The sequence below is a fragment of the Cyprinus carpio genome, chromosome B10 (assembly GCF_018340385.1).
Source record: "Cyprinus carpio isolate SPL01 chromosome B10, ASM1834038v1, whole genome shotgun sequence".
Lineage (NCBI taxonomy): Eukaryota > Metazoa > Chordata > Actinopteri > Cypriniformes > Cyprinidae > Cyprinus > Cyprinus carpio.
Window position 1 is genome coordinate 20,102,944 of NC_056606.1, and position 22,032 is coordinate 20,124,975.

A 22,032-nucleotide genomic window follows, 5' to 3' on the forward strand; every position below is an offset into this window, starting at 1 on the left:
CCTTAAGAAATTATGTCAAATAGCCCTGGTCATTCACATATATAAATGTGTATTGAAATTAATTTGTTAAAAACTCTATGCAATCCTAGTGATTACTCTGTTGATGTTTCTCTGAATTTAATTGACATTTCCAGCTGTAAACTTGAGCATTTTACACTTCATTTACAGCAATGAGCTCTAATGAGCTGAAGAGATCCAGTTTTATCCCTGACCAGCGGAGGAAAAGTAGGTTAGTGGTCCACTTACAGCTCTTGGGAGCAAACATCTGCTCCGTTTGAGCCTGGGAAGAGGAGTGGAAAATATGAAGCGTTCCTAGCGCACATGAGGTCTGTGAGCGCACAGACAATGAACTCCTTGTGTTCGGTCAGCATCTGGTCCTTAGATGGCCTGTTTGCTGGAATGCCAAGAGAACGGAAAGGAAAAGACGTTTCCTCTGAAGGGAAGCTGAAGCCCGTGAAGCCAAACAACTCAATAATGAAGTAGAATCATATAAACATGTCCACAAATTTGTATTTTTATATTTTGGGGGTTGTTTTGCATACAATTTAGATGCAAACGTAATGTAAATGCAGGTGGTGAAAAGCTGCACAATGAAGTCTGTCAACACAGGGAACTGATTAAAGATCTCGCCTCGGGATATGTAACACCCGTCTGTCTATTCGTACTTTGTGTTGTTTTACATTCAATCCCATCATGTTTTACCAACCTTGGTCATAGTTCTAGACATGGCAAAGCACATGATGTAACCACCATCTCTGGATCTTTTTGTACTTTTTTACAAGCAATAGCCTTGACTATGATATACAACCTCATTTCCACTCTGTCAAAGTGATTTGTTGCCAGGAGTTTTTGTCTGAACATGTAGGAACACCTGTGTTTGCCAAATATGTTTTCAAATATGAAAACCAAGTTTCCTCATGTAAATTGGTGTTCTTGAAGTATGTTCAAACAAGTAATAAAAGAAAAACTAAACTTTAGTTTTTGTATAAAATGGCATATTTATTTAAACAGATTGGAGCAAAAACAGACAAACATAAAAAAAATTGACATCATATAGACAACCTAGAAAATGGTACAAAAGTTAGAAACAAGCCAAGAATACAAAACTATGTGGAAACGCACTGAAAACACAGCGGATATTGCACCGTTCGACTTGGGAGTAGCTTAATATCCATTTCACCCATCAACCCCTGAAAAGGAAAACAATGGAAGCCAGTTTAATTAGCTCTGGACCAGCCTGACTGAAGAGTAACATCGCTTCCTATATGCAGTATGCATTACATGTTCAGTCTTTATGAGGGTTCTTTAATTCCCTGGAAGTGCATGTTTGAGAATGTTCTCGTAGTATCTAAGATAAAACAATAGAAAACAAAACAAACAGCAACAATTTTCACCATGACCCAAAGCACAAACATCAAGGTAAGGATGCATACAGTTCACAAAAAATACATAGTCCCTTTTTTAATTATAGGTATATGTCAGCACAGCGCACAAATTCAGCCATAAACAGTGATAAAAACAAACATGGTTTTTGTGCCAAGGCCACAAAGATAGTTTCATTAGTCTGAACATGTAGCTAGTGACTCTAGTTTGTCTGTTAACAGCACATTTATGTAAACAAACATAGCTAAAATCACATGTAAACGTCAGAGCATATGTTTGTTAAACTTGTGAATCATATTAGCCAAGCTTCAGTATACACTTTGAATGCAATCGATGAAAAGTGCTAGCTGTCATTAAACAAAAAGAAGGCCTATGCAAACAGTCCACAGTCAGAAAAGTAGGGAAAAAGAAATTCTAGTTAGCTCTTTGTTGCACATATAGTACGAGGCTCTAAATGAGTTCTGGAGTGCAGTTCTCTGCGTATCTTGTAACAGCATGAGCGGGAGGACTAATTCAAGAATGTCTTGCATCTCGATGAGAGTCCTCTTCGTTCGCCATCAATGGTCTCTTTTCTTTCGCCACTTGAATCAGTGCCATGTTCAGTTTGATGCTCTCGCAGTTTCTTTTCAGCAGAAAGGCAACATGGCATGTCAGAATCCCATCCATAATGCTTTTTTCAGCAGGTCTTGTTGTATCCACATCTACAGTTTACAACGTTCTTAAAACGTTTCAAGAAAATCAATGTGGTAAAGCCACTTCTTTTAAGTCAAGAAATGACAAACAATTGACAAGTATGTCATTGTTTTGTTGGAGTGGATGCAGGATGGTTGGAGTTATTTGTTGCTCTTAGAATAATGGTCACCAAAAAATCTTCAAGATGATTCGGTCTGATCATTCGAATAAGTGAAGAATCACATCCAAAACAAGGTTGGAGATGTTTGGACACTGTTCTCACACTTAGTGGTGTTGCGTTTTATCCATCTTGGTGTCAAGGGCACAGTTTTCTCCGAACAAATCTTGTATGTACTCTTTTCACCAAGAATGGAGGGGAAGGGAATCACTCAAGATCATCAGCGGATTTTAGAGGCCGCTGAGCTGGACTCGACTCGGATTGGGAGTGTTTCCTGGAGGATATCCATCTGTGCACCAAGATGGCTACTCATGCCTCCTCATGAAGGAAGAACAAACCCCAGTTGAGGTTGTAGAGATAAGAGATCCCTGACAGCACTGGTCAGGTGTGGTCACTCCTTCAGCGGGATGGACAGGTATCTGGTCTCCTGTCCATGGAGCCACACACCTGCTCAGGATAGGGATCAACCTATCAAGGGAGATGAACAAGGTTTGAGAACACAGAACCTCAAATGCATTAGCAAGATGGAAGCTACAAAAAGTCTTTGAACTCAACGCACCTCAGCATACAGAGGTGGCGGTTGGAAGCGGAACTCATGGATGTAAGCATAGAGTGGTCCTTCAATCTCATCTCTCACAGCCGGGAGCTCCAAGTTGTTCTGTCGCTCCTCACTGGTGACTATTTCAGAGTAGCTTGGTGGAGCTAGAAGAGTTGAGGACAAAGAGACAACAATTAGACCACAAAAGACTTCTAAACTGATTGTTTAATGTCAAACAGTCATGAATTATCTTTAGCAACTGGGCTCAGTCCCACTCCTGGAGATGTGCCTTTGGATTAACTGGAGACTCTAGGAAGTAGACTCTAAAAGAAGGTGGTCCTCAAGGAGCAGGACTGAGTACCCATAATTTAAAGGGTCTAGGTAACAAGTTTAGGAGGTGTGCCATACCTTCAGGTCTCTCAGGTAATCCCAACCAGCTCATAGCCATGCTGCACTGACTGCTGACAGAAGAGGTGCGACTGCCGAAAGAGTGGAGGGGAATGGTGCCGATCACCAAGGGCAGGTTCAGGGTTAAGTTGACAGCTCGAGGGATGTCCACATACACCTGTTCGAGAAGCAAGAGGTTAGTTCATGGCAGATATTGGCATGCAGTTTGCTTTGTCATGAATCAAACAGATTGTAGACTCACCATGAGTGAATATTCCACATGGATGATGCTGCAGTCCAGAATGGAAGGCGAAATGGGTGGGATCTTCAGCATCTTGCCGTCCCAAGTCTCGCTCTTGCCAGGGGGTAGAGAATCTCCACGGAGGTTAGCTACGAGTTGTTTGATCTCCTTGACCTTCCCTTTGGCAAAGAAGGTCTGGGTTTGGTAGATGGCTGCCTTTGGCACGACCACACGGGAAGAGCAGTTTTCAATCTCTGCGAAGATCTGGATGGACTCTCCTGCGAAGAAAACCAACCAAATTCATTGACTCTGAATGATAAAACTTTCGTATTAATTAACTAGTGGCTAACCGTCTACCAACCAACAGGTTTGTCATCTCACCTGGAGTGTAGCCCTTCCTCTCGATTTTGGCACTTAGTGATACAGGCCCTGAGGTGCAGAACCAGCAACAAAGGGTTTTGTCCTTTGTGCCAGCCTGAGGAGACTATAAATGAAAAAGTGACAATATATGAACCTTTGAAATCATACAACAGCTCTAGCAAAAATTCAGTTTTACATTATAAATTAATTAGGCTTTAAATGCTTTTCTCTTACCAGTAACAATGGAGTGTTGATGTCAATGTGCTCAAAGACGGTGAACTCCTTCTTGGTTTTCATGGGCAGGAGCCATGGCCTATGAAGCTCCGCCTTCACCCAGTACCGTACGCTGCCGTGTTTGCCTTCAAAGGATGTTGCCAAAGGCCTGGAAAGAGACATGAAAAAATAATGTAAGCGTTTCGGTCGATACATTATATATGTGTATAATCAGGCAGGAGAGTTACTTACGTCTGGGGCAGTTCGAGGCTGAAGGGAAACTCGTGTCGCCCTGAGTGAATAATGGTGAAGCCCTCGTCACAGCTGTCATCATCTAAAACAAAGAAGAATAAAACTCGATATACCAATATAGTATACCTGTAATATTCCTCAAGAATCCTAAACACAAGACAAATACAGAGATACGACCCACATTGTCTAGTGCTACAATGAATATAGGAATAGAACACTACATTTTAAAACAATACAAAAAAAATGTCAGCAGTTTTTACAAAAGCTTTTTGAAGTGGGGACAGAAGAACAAACTGTCCATAATTCAGTGTAGTATGTTTATCAAAAGAAAAAGGGGTGAACCTGGTCACATCACTAAAACCTTAAATATATGAACATACAAACAAAATAACTAGTTAAAAATGAAATGTTCTAAATTCACAACCGAAATGAATATAAGTATGGTTTATTTTTTAGTAAAATATATTGTGTTTGATGAATTTTCATAGCTTTTGTTCATTCTTTTACTTCCACCTCGGCAATTCCACAGACTGGTGTAAATAATTATGGCCCTAAATAAATACAGGAATAATCTGCCATTAACATGATGAAGCAGTGGTTTTCCTTCATTTATTTTTTTAAATGTATTTAATGTTTCTCTTCTTTTTATTGCCACCTCAGCAGTTCCACAGCCTGCTGTAAATAACTATGAGCCTGTCACTCGAAGGCAGCCAAGAGCTAGAGAGGACCGGACTGAACCGGCGCGAGCAGCCTCTCTCAGCCGGATTTCCTCATGCATATATTACTAGTCGGCTCCTGATTGGCTAAGCCGGTGCGTTTTTCTCTTGAATACGCCCCCATAAGGAAGCCACATGTGTACTGCAGCATGGTTTAGGTGTAAAAGAAAAAGAAACACAGGTTAAAAAAAAAAAAAACGCAAGACGAATATAAATACAGTTTGCATTAGTTTATTAGTAGAAAAGACTTCATTACAGAATACAGAAACTCAATCACTTTAATGGTTGTTACAGAGTACATTAAGTTCAGTTTGACAACATACCTAAAAATTACAGAGTACATTATAATCGCATGCATTTGTCATGCGTGTCTCATCAGTAAAGCCGGTTTCCGTAGCGGTAAATATGCGTCACCTGTTTTCAAACGGGAGCGGCAGTTAATACACAGAGCCGTAGTTCACTGACAAGTTAGGCAATATCGTGTTCATAATCGAATGCGATTAATCTCAATTACGAACAGAATATTGCGTAGTTGTCAGTGTCAGTGAACTACGGCTCTGTGTATTAACTGCCGCTCCCGTTTGAAAACAGGTGACAGACATTTACCGCTAATCACGGAACCGGCTTTACTGATGAGACACGCATGACAAATGCATGCGATTAATCGTGCAGCCCTACTTTAAGTTGAATCTGATATTTTAATAAAATTTGCAGAATATAAACACATTGTAAAATTTGTGGTGAAATATGCTTCCAGTGGCATAGGAAGCGAATTCACTCATCTTGCTGTTACAGTTTCTTTATTAGGCAAAAATACTAAATGCAGAATGATGCATAAGGTGAAGAATGAAAATATCACATTTTGATGAACTTTCAATCAGTGCTGCATTGTTGCGAATAAGTTGCATCGCAGTCTTGACACTTGGGCAAAGATATGATATCACCGGGGGCACACGAGCACTTCCACCAATCAGCGAAGAGATAGGATTGACCTCAACCAATCAGCGAGCAAAGGCTCGGTCCGCACAACCCCCTCTCCACCAGTTTCTGAACAGGTTTAAACCGCTTCTAACAAAGGCTACAAACTTACCAGAACCGTCTATGAAAGAAACTGTAACTTATAATTTAAAAAAAACCGCATGTCACAATATGATTACATAGTGAATATCGATATAAAAAACGTTTATCGCCGAAAATATCTCAAGTTAAAGATGAACTGGTTGTTTTGGACAGAAGGGCTTGTTGTTTATAAGCTCTGGTGTTCAAACAAACAACTTCATTTAAGCATTCACTTTGCTGGAATGCTATTAAAATAACTCAACATCTAATCCAAGATGTTTGTTTTTACATTTATTTCCAGTATTACTGAAATAAACTCTTTGGTAGCAAGGAAGACGTTTCAACCAAGCATCATCTGCATAATGGTTCATAAAGAAATATTGTAGCTATTTCTTGTTTCTCTCTACCTATGCCAGTGGATTAAACTGTTCACAGAGTGGAAACTAAAAATTGTATATTTGCAAGCAAATAAAAGACACAATGTAAGGAGCATCTGTCATTTTCATAAATAAAAAGTGCTTCATTAAAATGCTCCTTACCTCTATCATGTCCAATAAGGACGTCTCTGTGGTTTAAATACTCCACTTCTTCAGTGAAATTCTGTGTGTAGGCAGTGTTGGATCCAGCATTGCGTGATTCAGTCCAGCGAACTTTCGCCAGTCCCTTGGCGTGAATGTTCAAAGATTTCACGCGAATTTCTCCGGTAACTTCAATGATCACTCGACCTGAGACAGAGTCCCCACTGGCAAACACAGGGACATTGCTGTCATTGAGACAGTCGTAGCTGACAAAGAAGTTTTTCACCTTTCCGAGCACCATGGTGGAAATCTCACTATTTCAAATAAAAAGAGCGAATCATCTGTCAGAGGTTTCTGTGAAAGAAATCATCCGAGGGTTGTGCCGTGCAGAAAGGCTGCAGGCAGGTTCAGTGCTATACTTGTCTGTCATTCATTGAGTTTTGCTGTAACTGCATGTGCAGACGCAGCTGGATCTCTGCGCTCTGGCTCTGACTCTGCTTTAATACCTCCGTTCGGTGGAAAAACAACCGGACTGCGCATGCGCAATCGATTAGGCTGCTGCTGCTGCTCCCTTCTTCCGCCTTCCTATGCTTCAGTGTCTGTTTAAAAGTAGCCTGTCTTCACAGACTCCTACATCCAAGTGTTTTAATAAAGTGTTCTAATGAACTAGTGACTGCTTAATAGTATGCCTACATTATGATTGGAAGAAATACTGCATAGTGCTGTGAAACAAAAATAAAAAGTGAATACAGCATCACAGTGAAACAAAACAAAGTGGAAGGAAATAGAAACAAACCCACTTGAATCCAGATGTAAAATTGTTCATGCGTTGTTGACATCTAACAGAAGTGAAAATATGGTTAATTAAATTTGAGGGTACTCGCATGAATGAAATCACTCATTAGACTTTATAAAAAACGAGTTTTAGACTAAATTAGCAAGCTTTAACAGCTAAGATAAAATTTATAATGTGGATTATTTTTTTTTCATATATATGGCTGTATTGTTAATAGATGTTTTCATGACATGTATTGTTTTAATGTTTTGTTAAAGCTCGTCATTTCAAGCACGGGGCTTTTATAGTTATTTTTTGGTTCTTCATTGCTGATTGAGTTGTTTAGGTGGTTAATGCATATTTTAATTTCTTAATTTATTTATTTATTCTTTTATCTTCAGACAGAAAGCAAACTTTTGCTTCAGACTTTGACAGAACAGGATAAATCTTATGTACTTTAATATTTGGTATAATGTACTGTACAAGTACAATGTAAATGGTATTCTTTTGTAAGTCGCTTTTGTAAGTATGCTAAATGCATAAATGTAAATTATATTGTGGGAAAGAAGAGAAAATGTTGAAGCTAAATTATCCTTGTGAAACTTTTTGTTTAAATTTCTTATTATATTTTTTTTATCATGTTTGTAAATATGCCTGACACAAAATACTTCAGCTGAAGAAATCAAGAAGAGTAGCTGCCACGTCCAATTTTTATATATATATATATATATATATATATATATATATATATATATATATATATATATATATATATATATATATATATATATATATATATATATATATATATATATATATATATATATATATATTTATATTTATATATATATATATTATGTGTTTTTTTCCAGCTTGGTTTTAATTTTTGCTATATGCGTTTGACATTTTTATTCGTTTTTAGGGGTTTTAATATTTCTATATCAGATCAACACAACATCAGATAGTGTTCCTGTGGCTCAGTGGTAGAGCATTGTGTTGCAGTGCAAAAGGTTGTGGGTTTGATTCCCAGGGAACAGATGTTAGGTAAAAAATATTAGCCCGAATGCACTGTAAGTTGCTTTAAAGCGTCTGATAAATGTAAATGTCTTAGCTTTTATTTATTTCAGTTAGTTGCCAACAATTCAAAGTTTTTTAAGTTTACATTTTATATATATATATATATAAACAAAAAACAAAAAAACAAAACTATACATGAAATAATAATTAAAAAAAATAACAAAAGAAAAGCACACTTTTAAGAACAATTAGGGCATATAGGTGTTTTCAGCTGAAAATTTAACAAGCACTCAATAGTGGGCATAGAGCGTACTAATTATTACATTGCTGGTGAGAGTCAGCATGACACTGGGCCTAGAAATGGTTGCCATATACTGTAAAATTAATCAAGATTATCCATAACTCCATACCAGACTCTTTCTATGTGCAATATTCCAATAAGATAAGTCAACCACATCTTAAACTGAGGAACAACATCCGATCTCCACACCCTTAGGGGGCAGCTGTGGCCTAATGGTTAGAGATTTGGACTTGTAACCCGAAGGTTGCATGTTTGAGTCTTGGTGCTGGCAGGAGTTGTAGGTGGGAGGGAGTGAATGAACAGCGCTCTCTTCCACCCTCAATACCCATGGCTGAAGTGCCCTTGAGCAAGGCACTGAACCCCCAATTGCTCCCCGGGTGCTGGATATAGCTGCCCACTGCTCCCGGGTGTGTGTTCACGGTGTGTTCACTTCTCACTGCTGTGTGTGTGCACTTGGATGGGTTAAATGCAGAGCACCAATTCTGAGTATGGGTTACCATACTTGGCAAATGTCACGACTTTCACTTTTCACTTTCCTTAGAATGACAATCATTCCATCAAAAATGGTACTTTGTACAGAGACATTGTGTCCAACAGAATATCCATATAAGGTGATTTCTGTATCAGGTGGAAATACACAATCATACATGTTATACATAAAATGACCAAATATATAATCTAAAATACACTTTTCTTTGAACATGAAACTTACATTATAAAAGTCCATATTATTTATCAAATACTCAACAGCAGATGGCAGCAAAGCTCTATTCAGACCCATGAACTTGAGCCATTACTTAAAATTACCAACATAAATTTAAGCACAACTGTTACAGACATGCTAAATGTAATGATAAATTTACGTTATTCTCAACTATTGCATGGTCCCTAAAGGTGTAATATGAACAATACATATGTCATTTCCAAAAACAGTATTTTAATTGTCCCATATTTTACAGCACAAACTCTATCAATCAGATGTAAAAGGTAAAACATACATGCTTTCACAAAGAAATCTGGAGCACAAAACCCCATTCATTTATGAGAATAAAGATTCTGGAACAATTTTGTCAAGTAATTGATTCTATTCAGATCAATTCTCATTGGATGACCATTATAGCTCAAGACAAAGACTCTTTCAGACAAAGTCCTGTCACACTAAAACAATGGCCATGACTGAGATGATGGATCCATTTCTACCTTTCCCACTCTTCGTTTTATGTAATTCACTGAATGATCTTATCAATTCCATCCTCCAGAGCGGGGACAGGTCTGCTCTCTCCGGGTCAGAGGTCACCGTCAGAGTTCAAAGGTCAAATTTAGTATTTAAATTGAAGACCTTACAAAACGCTGATGGATACGGGTAGCTTTTATCATAATATCATTAGACTGTTGGCTCTTAAATGATTGAAATATATATCTAATTATAATTTAAAAATTAAAATTACAATCCTATTAAAGTGAAGCATCCATGCACACTTACTAATGTAGGTGAATGAAGATTTCACAAATTTACAGCACTTATACTTTTACCAATGTATTTTTAATCTATATCACCAATTTATTTTATAACTGTTAATTTATAACAATTCATTTACTTGTTTTTAGTGGTAGGTTCAGTGCCTCGCCAAAACCGGTATAATGTGTGTGTGTGTGTGTGTGTGTGTGTGTGTGTGTGTGTGTGTGTGTGTGTGTGTGTGTGTGTGTGTGTGTGTGTGTGTGTGTGTGTGTGTGTGTGTGTTTAAGAGCCATGATGTAATGTGAAGACTCAAGTCTTTCCCACACTTGGAGAGGGATTCCTGACAGCCTGGGAAACTAAAAGCTTCCATCTGTTCAGCAGGTCAACAGAGGGTCCTGTGACCTTTGACACAGATTTGTCCCCCAGTAAACATGAAGGACCAAGCTGTTGACAGAGTGGTAAACGATACAGACCAGTTCTGTGTAATCTCATCTGAGTCAGACTTATCCGATATTCTGTTGACAGGTCGTACATCTAATTTGTCAACAAAGAGGGGGAGGGAATGACAAATTATTTGGTAGTTACATAACTTTTTTTTCTCCATTAAAGGTGATTTATGAAACACCTTTTAAAATTAAATTTGCTTTTTAAAATTACTTCACTATCAGGTTGGAATGTTCATGGCTTCACAACGCCCATCATGATCTTTTCACACTTGAAATCGTTAACCCTGGGTTATTCTAAACCTGTGTTATCTTGCATCTGTTCCTAAACCATGGGTTAACGTTCTTATTTGTATATTCGCGGTGTCAGGGCCTGTTTATATAACAGCTCTACCATTGCACATCTTCGTATTATATACAGTAGGCAACTATCTTTATTTTCCAGAATGGACTTTTCGGTGGACTGTCAAGGTAAACATAAAGAACAGCCTCTTCTTAACTCCAATTCATCTGTTTTCATCACCATTTGACATTTTCCCAATCAAACACTAAAACGAATGTACAACGCCGCTATCTCCGTGACTGTCCACGTGAATACGAAACACGTGGTTAGGTGTCTGTTTCTATAACCATAACATTCAGCACCTTCTCACACTGCATTTGACCTCGGGTTATCGTCGTTCTAAACACCGCTTCTTACCTGGGGATATGAAACTCCGCTACTTTGTACAATATGAAACGGAGAGGTGTTAAAATGTTATGGTTAACATATTTAATCGCGTGATTCATACCCACGTGCTTTAGACAGTCACGGAAACAGCTTGCGTTGTGTAAACAGTAGTAAATGTCACATGCTGCGCTCCTATATGCAAATAAGAATGTTAACCCAGGGTTTTGGAGCACACAGTGTGAATCGTCAGTTTATGGCTACCCATGATTAATTGTTATCCCCATCTAAATTATGAGCAGTGTGAAACATGAAGAAACCCCAGGATTCCCTTTACCAGGGTTTAGAATGACCCAGGGTTAACTATTTCAAGTGTGTAAAGCTCAATATTTTAATATGTTTGCCACTGCAATAACACATTTCATAACCCTGGGTAAAAAGCTGTGCTAACCATATGAAAGTACCTTTACCCAAGTTTTAAATTGGGTTTAGAATGACGATAACCTGGGGTTAAGCCCTTTCATTCCGGGGGAAGAAGAAAATGTTTTGATCTTACATTTTTCAGTACGTAAAATCCATTCTGGAAAAACTAGATAATACAGTCTGGAATATATAATTGCCTATTAGAATTTTATATAAACAGGTCTCGTGCTGCATTCATTCAATCTGTGATGCAGACACTGCAAATATGCAAATGAGAATGTTAACCCAGGGTTTAGGAATGTACAGTGTGAATGCAAACTTGAAAACCCAGGATTAATTTTTAACCCCAGGTAATGTATGAGTAGTGTGAGACGTGAAGCAATTAACCCAGGACTTCATTTACCTAGGTTTAGAATAATAGAGTATATGTGGAATCATCGCATCTGTTGAGCTTGTTGAGCTTAAACCCTATTACACAGTACTATTTTCAAGCCCTTGACTGTGTTTAATGGTGGTGTGTTGAGGTCTTAACCCAATATGGAAACTCCCTTCCTTTAAATGGATGTTAAGGACCCTCATATGTAGATAATCAATACTCTTATATACTGATCACAAATCTCAAAGCTTAAGAAGATAAGTTATTTATTTTCCAATAATCACACTAAGTACCTGTTACACACAGTCTTTGATTCAACACTAATCAATATTTCACAATCAGTCCAGGCTATCAGAAATAAATGAGTTACATCTGTGAATGTGACATACAGATCAAGGGCTGTATAATGGAGGCCCTGAATTGCTTTATATAATCCAGGTGTGCTCTCACACCTGCAGATGTGCCGGAGTACATTCAGACTCTCAGAGATCCAGCTGCATGCATTTGGCTTCCAAATAGCTCAGTCCTTCCAGAGGTCACGAAGGTCACACATCTGCATGTGAAATGCGATGGCCTTTGACACCACACGCTGCCCCTGAGCCTCTGTGGCCCTTTTGTTACATAAAGTGCCAGCGCTGGTGTCGACTGCTGCGATTTACGCACCTGATATTAGCCTGGACTCACTGAACAGAAGTTACAGTGCAAAAATGTATTATAATATTTATTTATATGATAGATATTGATTTTTTATATATATAATTTGTTATATTATTATATATATAGTCATATAGTTGATATTCCTGGCAGAAATGTGTAGAAAAATTAAGATAATAATGTTTGTAAATTTGAGCACATTGTTTTTGGAGTAGTGACCCTACTTTTGACCTCTGACCCTGAGCTTTGTCCTTTTCTTTGCTCATTGTATCGCTTTGACCCTTTAACCTGCGGCTCCTGCAACCTGTTCACAAACATGCCACCGATCACGTGACTCTGCTCCATCCAGAGCCTTGAGGTTCACCAGCAACTCAAAGCAAAATGTTGACCCTTGAACTCACTGAATTATGCATGAGAAGAATAGTTGCTGCTGGAAGTGCAATCACTATTATTAGTAATATCTTTAGAATATAGCTACTCCTATTAATACCTTGGTTGTTTATATTTAAAGCAAGACACTACAGGTGAATAGGATAAGGGGGTTTTGGATCTCTTTTTTTATCATTCCATAAATAAGAAAAATTGTGAGAAAGCAAATATAAAATTTCATCATATTATTATTAGCCATAAAATGTTATAGGCAAATTATACATTAACAAACCCCTCTGTAAAATCCTTCAGAATATATGGAAAATAATAGCCCAAAATATCAAAATTGATTAGTCCCTGAAACAAAAATTTATATAATTTTTAAATTATAAAATAAGTATTTTTTTAAAGAATTATTCTATTCACACTAGGTGGCAGTCCTTCTATTTTTCTACACTCGTGAGCATCAGATTAAATATTCTGTAGACTACTACTAATCAATTGTAAAAATGATAAATGATCTACATTGATTATTAGATTGGAGAATGAATTCAGTACAGATAGTGGTGAGGATAAAAAGTATAACCTACCTTTTGAATAGCTTAAAAGTTATATCCTATACATGTCCAATATGAGAAATTATACAAACGCATAAAAGCCTCAGTGTTTGCTAAAAGTGACTTGAAGCACATAATTGCATCCAGCCGCCTTTGGAAGGATGTGAGCTAAATGGCCAATCAAACAGAGCTTCCGAGCTTAAAGGAGCCGCCCACTTCTGTGCTTTAATACCTGATGGGGTCCATAATGCAGACCATTCAATAGACCACCGCTGAAGCGCGTAAGACCAAGTGAAGGTGTGGCCATTTGGATCAGCATCATGCCAAAGTTGAGTCCGTTCAGCTCTGTTCTCACGGATACTCCTGTTTTTAGTTAAATTTGAAGTCTTCCATTCATGCTCATGTCAGTCATGCCAACAGAAGGCTACGTTACACCGCGTCTTTGCTCTCCTCGGATCTGATTCATTTGGGATTTCCGATTGTCCCTTTTACGCACGAAGACACCACCAGCACGGAGTTCCGGCGCGACTGTTTTATATCCAATCTAGCTGTCTGGTCTTGTTGGACACATATCTCCAGTCTCATCGATGCGCTTTCCACATCAATTGGCTCTTCTGCATGGATAAAACACGACCGGCCTTCTTTATCTTGAATAATTCTGGAGAAGACGAGTAAAAGGTTCGCAGTCCAGCCATGGCCATGGTGGTGAGCGTGTGGAGAGATCCGCAGGAGGAACTGGCACCGGCGGGATCTCTGGATGATCAGAGCGGAGCGGGGAGAGACCACCACCATCACCACCGCCTGAACGCAGCCGCGCACTCTCCAAACACCGGACTGCCTTCCGCGGAGGATAAAGGACAGAACTCGGCGCAGAATCAGCAGCACATTGAATGCGTGGTTTGCGGGGATAAATCCAGCGGGAAGCACTACGGACAGTTCACCTGTGAGGGATGCAAAAGTTTCTTCAAGCGGAGCGTTCGGCGGAACTTAACGTACACGTGCCGTGCCAACAGAAGCTGCCCAGTGGACCAGCACCACAGGAACCAGTGCCAGTACTGCCGCATGAAGAAATGCCTGAAAGTGGGCATGAGACGCGAAGGTGAGTGCGCAGTGTATTCTTCTTTTGTAGCCCACATAAAAAATGTATAAAGAAAAAAAGAAAGAAAGATAGATAGAAAGAAAGAGAAATTGGCCAAAATTAATAATAAAAATAAAGAGAGGTATTTTTAAAAATTCATAATACAAATTAATATAACACAACATTAATAAACTTGTATATAGCCTACACTAGCCTGAATACTGTACAACTTGTAGCTCAAGGCCAAAAACAATTTAATCAAAGGATTTTACTTCTGAACGTAAAAATCTCTCGAAAACATTTTAAACATTTTCTTCTTCGTGTTATAATATAACCTTATTTACAAAATCAACTTTTAAGCAACTACATTAAGACCGCGTATTTAGTCTGCATTCAATTACTGGACCGGAAAAGTTACGTTATTGTATCATTAGAACAGATTTCATTTCATATTAATATTTTAGTGTAAAATGCATAAAATATTAAGAGCATTACAGAGTATAGTTCCTTACAGTATATTGTTTTCATATTTAATTGTGTGAACAGTGTGTTTTAGATAGATAGATAGATAGATAGATAGATAGATAGATAGATAGATTATTTCCACGATTGTAGTGCATATACACTTACAGAAAAAAAGTTACAAAAACTGGTGCGGTACACTTTCAAAAGGACATTTTGTCCCTTATTTATCACTAAAGAGTGCAAATTAATACATTAAAGATATTTGTACCTAAGGTGTAGCCTACATATTAGCACCTAAATGGTAAATATTAGTATATTTTGAATTTGAGGGTACCTCGCCAGTGACAGCTTTTGTATATTTTTTTCTGAGAGTGTACATAATCCAGCCTACATACAGTAAGATGAGAGATATTTATTCACGTTAACATTATATGTTATTTCTATGCACATTTCTTCTCCATCTAACTCTGTTTTGACAGCGGTTCAGCGAGGAAGAATGCCGCCGAATCAGCCGAACCCGAGCCATTACGCGCTGACCAGCGGAGACCCGCTGAGTGGCCAATGCTACCTGTCCGGATACATATCCCTCCTGCTTCGGGCCGAGCCATATCCAGCCTCCAGATACGGAAACCAGTGCATGCAGTCGGGGAACATCATGGGCATTGAGAACATCTGCGAGCTGGCGGCCCGTTTGCTCTTCAGCGCGGTGGAATGGGCGAGGAACATCCCTTTCTTTCCTGATCTCCAAATCACGGATCAGGTGTCTCTCCTCAGACTCACCTGGAGTGAACTTTTCGTTCTGAACGCCGCGCAGAGCTCCATGCCTCTCCACGTGGCTCCTCTCCTCGCCGCCGCCGGGCTTCACGCGTCTCCGATGTCCGCGGACCGAGTCGTGGCCTTCATGGATCATATCCGATTCTTCCAGGAACAGGTGGAGAAACTGAAGGCCCTGCAGGTGGACTCCGCTGAATACAGCTGTGCCAAAGCAATAGTGCTGTTCACATCAGGTAGGCCCGAATCAAGAGCAAGTATTTATTGTACAGTTTAATGAGATTGTCTATAGCATAATCCTATTTGTTCCACGGAGTTTGTTTCAAATAATGGACCGTCAGTCTGTAAAAAAAGTACCATCTGCGCACAATCTGATTAAAGGCGTTAGTTCGATGATGTAAAATTTTGAATAATAATATAAAACAAAAAAATATATATAAAATCAGCATTAGGCTGCTCAGTATAAAAGTTCAATTAGATCTTGTTTGACAAGTTAAATCTACACACAGGTTACATATTTAAGCAACATTAATGTTTTAGGTTTAAATTATTATTTTAAATGTTCCTTTTTAATGTAACAAACTAATTATTAAATATGTCATTTATAGTCCTTCAGAATTGAACACATAGATGTGTGAGCTTTCATAATTTAAAACAATTAGCAAAGTGCTGCCTACATTATATATGATGGAAATTCGCATGTTACACAAACCCATCCTCCATTAAGGCTTGAATCGTGTCAAAAAAGGAAAAATCAAAAGGCCTTCTCAAATATATTTTTGAAAATAATTAAGCTACGCGTTCACAACTTTTAAACAACGTTTAAGCAACATTCAAACAACGTTCGTTTCAAGCAAAGCGCGCTTGAGTTCGATAACAAGTTTTAAGAAGAGCGCTAAACAGAAATTCGCTTAGTCGGGGCGTTACTATAGCAACAGTATACGCGGGCTTTTCGTTTCAGTTACAGGAATCGCCAAAACAAATGTAGTTTAATGTAATATTCAACAAAAATATTTTGTTTTGATTAAAACTGGGCCACAAGACATAATGCGTCAAGAAAATAGGCTAAGGACAGAAAAATGCACCCTTTAAAGGTCACATGCTGATATCAAACTTTTCAAAACTCTCAAAAAAGAGTTTAATATAGCCTACTTAGGCCTATATACAGATTAGTTAAAAATACCGAGTGTATAACATCACAGTGTGGCCCAAACTGTTATTTTGAGGAGTTTCTTCTTCTCTAAGAAGTTTCTATTAAACTTTCAAAATAGAGCCTATTCTATACAAATAATGCAGCATTCAGAGCTTTATTCGTTTCGTTAATTCCTCGTATCCATGCGTAGCCTATTTAGTCGTTTTTTATGAGAAACATTAAGAAACTGAAATGCACACGGTATCCTAGGCTATAGGCTATTCGTTTAACGTGGCAGATGCTTTCTTGAATGAAAGCATATTTGTCTACCGACTTAGCTAATTTAGATTGTAAGTCAAGCTACTTTGAGACAATTAGATTTTTTTAAATGAATTAATCCTGTGTTTATCAAGGAAATAAATGAATGCTTACGCTTTATCTTATACTATAGGCTACGATTTCTGTTTTTCTGAACCTTGTTAAATAAGTTTACTGTGCATACACTGAAGATTTAGCCTATGTAAACGTGTGTGACAGAGATGTTATTCTTTTGAATGGTGTGTGTTTAATGGCTATATTCATTTGTATGCAGATGCATGCGGCCTTTCAGACGTACCGCACATAGAAGGTCTTCAGGAGAAATCTCAGTGTGCTCTGGAGGAGTATGTGAGGATTCAGTACCCGAACCATCCCACGCGGTTCGGCAAGCTGCTGCTGAGACTCCCCGCGCTCCGGATGGTGTCCTCCTCCGTCATAGAGCAGCTTTTCTTCGTTCGACTGGTGGGTAAAACGCCCATTGAGACGCTCATCAGGGATATGCTGCTGTCTGGGAGCAGTTTTAACTGGCCCTACATGTCCATTCAGTGAGAGGGAGAGAAAAGTCGGGGACATTTGGTGAGAATTTACAGACATGAAAAACTAAACAGTCACGGATGATGCAGAAACTATCTGTTTATATGATATTCGTGAACATGTGACGATATCTTTACCCTCATTCTCCTGATCTCTACTCTTAACAGTCAACCATCACATGTGCCATAAAAAGACTTTAAAAAATAACTTTTGATTCACTTATTCAACAGTGTAATTGTCCATCTTAAATGCAAAACGTCTTAATTTAGTTTTTTTTTTTTTTTTTTGAAGAAAGGGATATGCATTGATTCAAAATAACAAATAATTGATGTTAGCCTACCTTAGAAACGTTCAACAAAAATACCACGTTTGTTTTAACTGAGAAGCGGAGACAATGGATTTAACAATTATTTATTTTGCTGTATTTATTTTACTGCTCATCAACTTCATATATCGAAACAATCAACCACAGCACTTAAGGTTTTCTGAGGCTCGACAATGAATATTATTGGTGTATTTTCCAACATGTTTTCTCGGTATGAAATATTTCACTTCAAACCTGTTTTGTTTTGTTTTGTTTTTTTGGCTGTCAGGGTGGGCGAGGGGGACTGATGGATTTGATGTAAGATGCAACATTTGATTAAACAATTTTCATTAATCATTTCGTGCGTAAATGTGCTTTTGTTTGTACGTTCGCTAATAAAGTTCATTTTCGTAAAGCTGCGGTCTTATCATGCTTGAAGCGCTTCTTTCTCTTTCTTTTCTGAAGTATTTTGAGATATTTTGTAGAATGTGATGCAAAGAGACTAAAACAATAGTCCCTTAAGGTAGGAGACCGTTTTAGTTTTAACATTTACCTTTAAATATTTACACAAAATTGATTATTTTGCTTTATAAGCAGTTATTTAATTCACAGTTTAACACACGCAAAGCAACAAAATATGCAGTTTAGTTAAAAGCTATAGCTATGTATATTTATTCATTTTATGCATGGATTAAAACTAAAGTATTAAGAAGAATTGATTGAGAATTGGTGAATTTTATTTTTGTTTTTCACATGCCTAAGCCATTTTTAGACAAGTAAGAAGACAGTAAAGTCATAAAATATAGCATTTAAATGTATAAAACATAAAATATGTTAGTGGAAACGTTAAATTTGAATTGAGTAAGAAATATAAATTCGCAGTGTCATATCTTGTTAGCCTATATAAATAAACAAAATGCCACTTTTTCAAATAGGTAGCCTAACTCACCTCTCTGGGCGAGTTTTGACTGATCGTTTTGGCTGTAAAGGCGTATGTTTAGCAGAAATATTGTATTTTTATCTGATAGATAGAGACAGACAAAACAGTTCTCAATTCCCAGACCGATGATAACCTGGACAGGTGAGATGTGTTTTGTACAGATGTGTCAGGAAAGCGCTGTGATCTTATCACATCAGTCAGATCAGCCTTCAAGAAGCCTGATTCATTTTAATTGGACTATAAAGTTTGTGTCCTTTCTTCTGTGCTGGATTTCAATCTGTACTGCCATATCTCAAACTGCTTGTTCATCATTCATTTTCCAGAGAAAGGCAGTAAAGAAATTCGTTTTTATTTATGATGGTATATAAATATATAATGTTTTATATAGCCTATGGGCTATAATAAATAATATCGGAGTCCTGATAAGCTATATTTGCAATATTGAACAGTGGTTACAAGCAGTTTCCAGTCGTGAAAATGATAATATTGAAGTCGAAGAGTTTTTTTTTTTTTTTTTAAAAACAAAAGCCCTGGTTCATCAGCTACAAAATACGTAAAATGTAGCATATAATTTTGTAGCCTATAAATGGTTTTAGACAGAAATTCTACCCCAAACCAAAAAAAGAATTTGTCGTCACTTAATATAGAGTTAATAGGACTTCATTTATAATTTCTCGATTAAATTTAAACTGATTTTTGTATTCTGACCTTTATGACAGCTCTAATTGTTAGGCACGCCTGCCATTCTAATGATTATCGAGTATAGAAATACGCATGCGCGAAAAGCAACAATTTCAAGAAACTCGTTTTTCTAGACTTTAAAGTCCTTGTACTGAAAATTACTCGAACGTAGCACAAATATTTGCAATTTCACATTGTCCTTTCTCTAAAACATGCTACAAAATCCCGGTATTTTTAATCAAGTTGTTGGAGTTTCTATCTTATAACAAAGCTTTTTATTTTATTGTTATCTCTGTGTGGATTTAATCTGGTAACAAAATTGTCTTCAGAATTAAGCTAAACCTGACAAAACCTCTTTTTGGAAAAAACTTTCTAAAAAATATCCTTTCAGGCAGTCTGTAAAGCTTCACATAGCTAAAACCAACAGAAGTCTATGGCATCTCCCCAGTTATACAGTGTGTGTTCCTGTGTGGAGTCTGACAGCCAGAGTCTCTAGTTATTGTGAACTCTGTGACCCCACACTTCTCTCATCATGTGCGGATCTCCTCCTGAGCTGAGGTGTATCATGAACTCGTGGCATCTCAGATGAATTGCTGACACCGTGCCTGGGTTAGCCATGACCCCGGCGGTGCCTGGGGACCCGTGAGGAGAACTAGAGCTCGGAATAAAGCGCAGGCTCGTCCACAGGGGGATTCCTGATGGCCACGAGGAGGGTCTTTGCTGGACTTCAGTATCAGGATACGTGCTCGGATCAAGGGTACAGCTGTTAGAGGAAACTCTGTCCAAGCTGCTAGTGTGGGAATGCAAACATAGACACTTGTGAGGAAAATAGTGCTAAGAAAGCAATTGTTTATGCCTGCAAATTGGATAAAAAAGTAATTGAAAGAAAGGTCAGGTGGGCATGTAAATATGGGCGGCCCTGATGAAGGCCTTCCTGTCATGGACAGCATTATAGTCTTACTGGTCTTAGTTGGATTATCAAGCTGTAAAGACGCTGCATACTAGGAAAGGATGATTACAGCACAATCTGGAGATGGGAGTGCTGTCTACCTGAATCAAGTTAACACAACATGTCACCTATAGGGTCTTGGATCCTTGGTAATGGACAATAGGCTTTCTGGAATGGAAATGGAGGGGAAGTCCAAATCCTGGTTTAAGACTTTAATGCAGTCTCTATTATATTCCTTGTCTCAGCTCAATTAGCTCACTTGCATCCAGGTATAATATTGTAAGTGGATTTGAACAACACAGCCAATTGTCAGAATCTATGAGAATGGCTTTTAAATTCCACTTCAGTTACAGAATTTCTGTGTGAAGCAGCAAAACTGTTTTCAACATTGATGATAATAAGAAATATTTCTTCAACAGATTTCTGAAGGATCATGTGACACTGAAGACTGGAGTAGTGATGCTGAAAATTCAGCTTGGAACCAAAGAAATAAATGACATTTTCAAACATATTCAAATAAAAAACAGTCCTTTTAAATTGTAATATTATTTCACATTATTACAGTTTTTACTGTATTTTTGATCAAATAAATGCAGCCGTGGTGAGCAAAAGAGATATCATTCAAAAACATTAAAAAACCTCACAGACCCCAAACATTCTGAATGGTGGTGTAAAATATATACAATCGTTATTACAATTTAGTAATTTTCCTGTCATTCCAGCTGAATGTCCTGTGTGTTGTGACTAATTCAACTTATATTCTTACTCATCATCAAAAGAGCTCATTCTAAAATCCTGAATTTAACAAGCAAGCTTTGATCAACAAGGTTAATTTGTCTTTGTCTCTCGGACGATCAGAGATGGTACCGGCTCTTTTGTTGTTCACTGATGATCAGACATGGTCTGTTCTTCTCCCAGTCAATCACGTCCTGCTGGTGTAATTGCAGAGCACTTTACTGTCTGGCCTATTATCAGCCTTTGTTCATCTGCAACCTGGCCTGAATGCAATTGATACAGGTTTTTAATTGTCCAAGCGGTCTATTCAACCATAATCTGATTTACAAGAAGTTGCACACATGAAAATATACAGAACTGGGGCTAAGATTTTTAAAAGTTGTATACTAATAGAATTTGTAGAAACGTGCATTTAAAACATGCATAAATAGTGTATGAATTCTAAATAAAATTCAGAATATTCAAAAGTAGTACCTTTTGAATTCTGCATCTTAAAAATAAAAAATGAATATGCTTGTGTGTATTCAAGTGTTCTGAAGATATGGTACACATAAACATGAACAAGAC

At 37.8% G+C, this 22,032-nt stretch overlaps 2 protein-coding genes across 3 annotated transcripts; one reads left to right on the forward strand and one right to left on the reverse strand.

Moving 5' to 3' along the window:
• Window positions 1-978: 978 nt before the first annotated feature.
• Window positions 979-7,007, reverse strand: LOC109059703 (arrestin domain-containing protein 3-like). Its single transcript, XM_019076875.2, has 8 exons — window positions 6,539-7,007; window positions 4,225-4,306; window positions 3,994-4,141; window positions 3,781-3,883; window positions 3,421-3,677; window positions 3,180-3,336; window positions 2,793-2,935; window positions 979-2,701 (listed from the first exon to the last, which is right to left on the reverse strand). The coding sequence occupies exons 1-8, from the start codon at window positions 6,816-6,818 to the stop codon at window positions 2,633-2,635; spliced, it is 1,239 nt and encodes a 412-aa protein (XP_018932420.1). The 5' UTR covers window positions 6,819-7,007; the 3' UTR covers window positions 979-2,632.
• Window positions 7,008-13,794: 6,787 nt separating this feature from the next.
• LOC109059676 (nuclear receptor subfamily 2 group F member 1-B) lies at window positions 13,795-18,141 on the forward strand. Of its 2 annotated transcripts, none has more exons than XM_019076847.2 (3): window positions 13,795-14,657; window positions 15,581-16,108; window positions 17,597-18,141. In XM_019076847.2, exons 1-3 carry the CDS (start codon window positions 14,252-14,254, stop codon window positions 17,869-17,871), a joined length of 1,209 nt encoding a protein of 402 aa, XP_018932392.1. In that variant the 5' UTR covers window positions 13,795-14,251; the 3' UTR covers window positions 17,872-18,141. The 2 variants fall into 2 exon arrangements, with proteins under 2 accessions (XP_018932392.1, XP_042589047.1); XM_042733113.1 differs by having other exon boundaries at window positions 15,584-16,108.
• The last annotated feature ends 3,891 nt before the right edge of the window (window positions 18,142-22,032 follow it).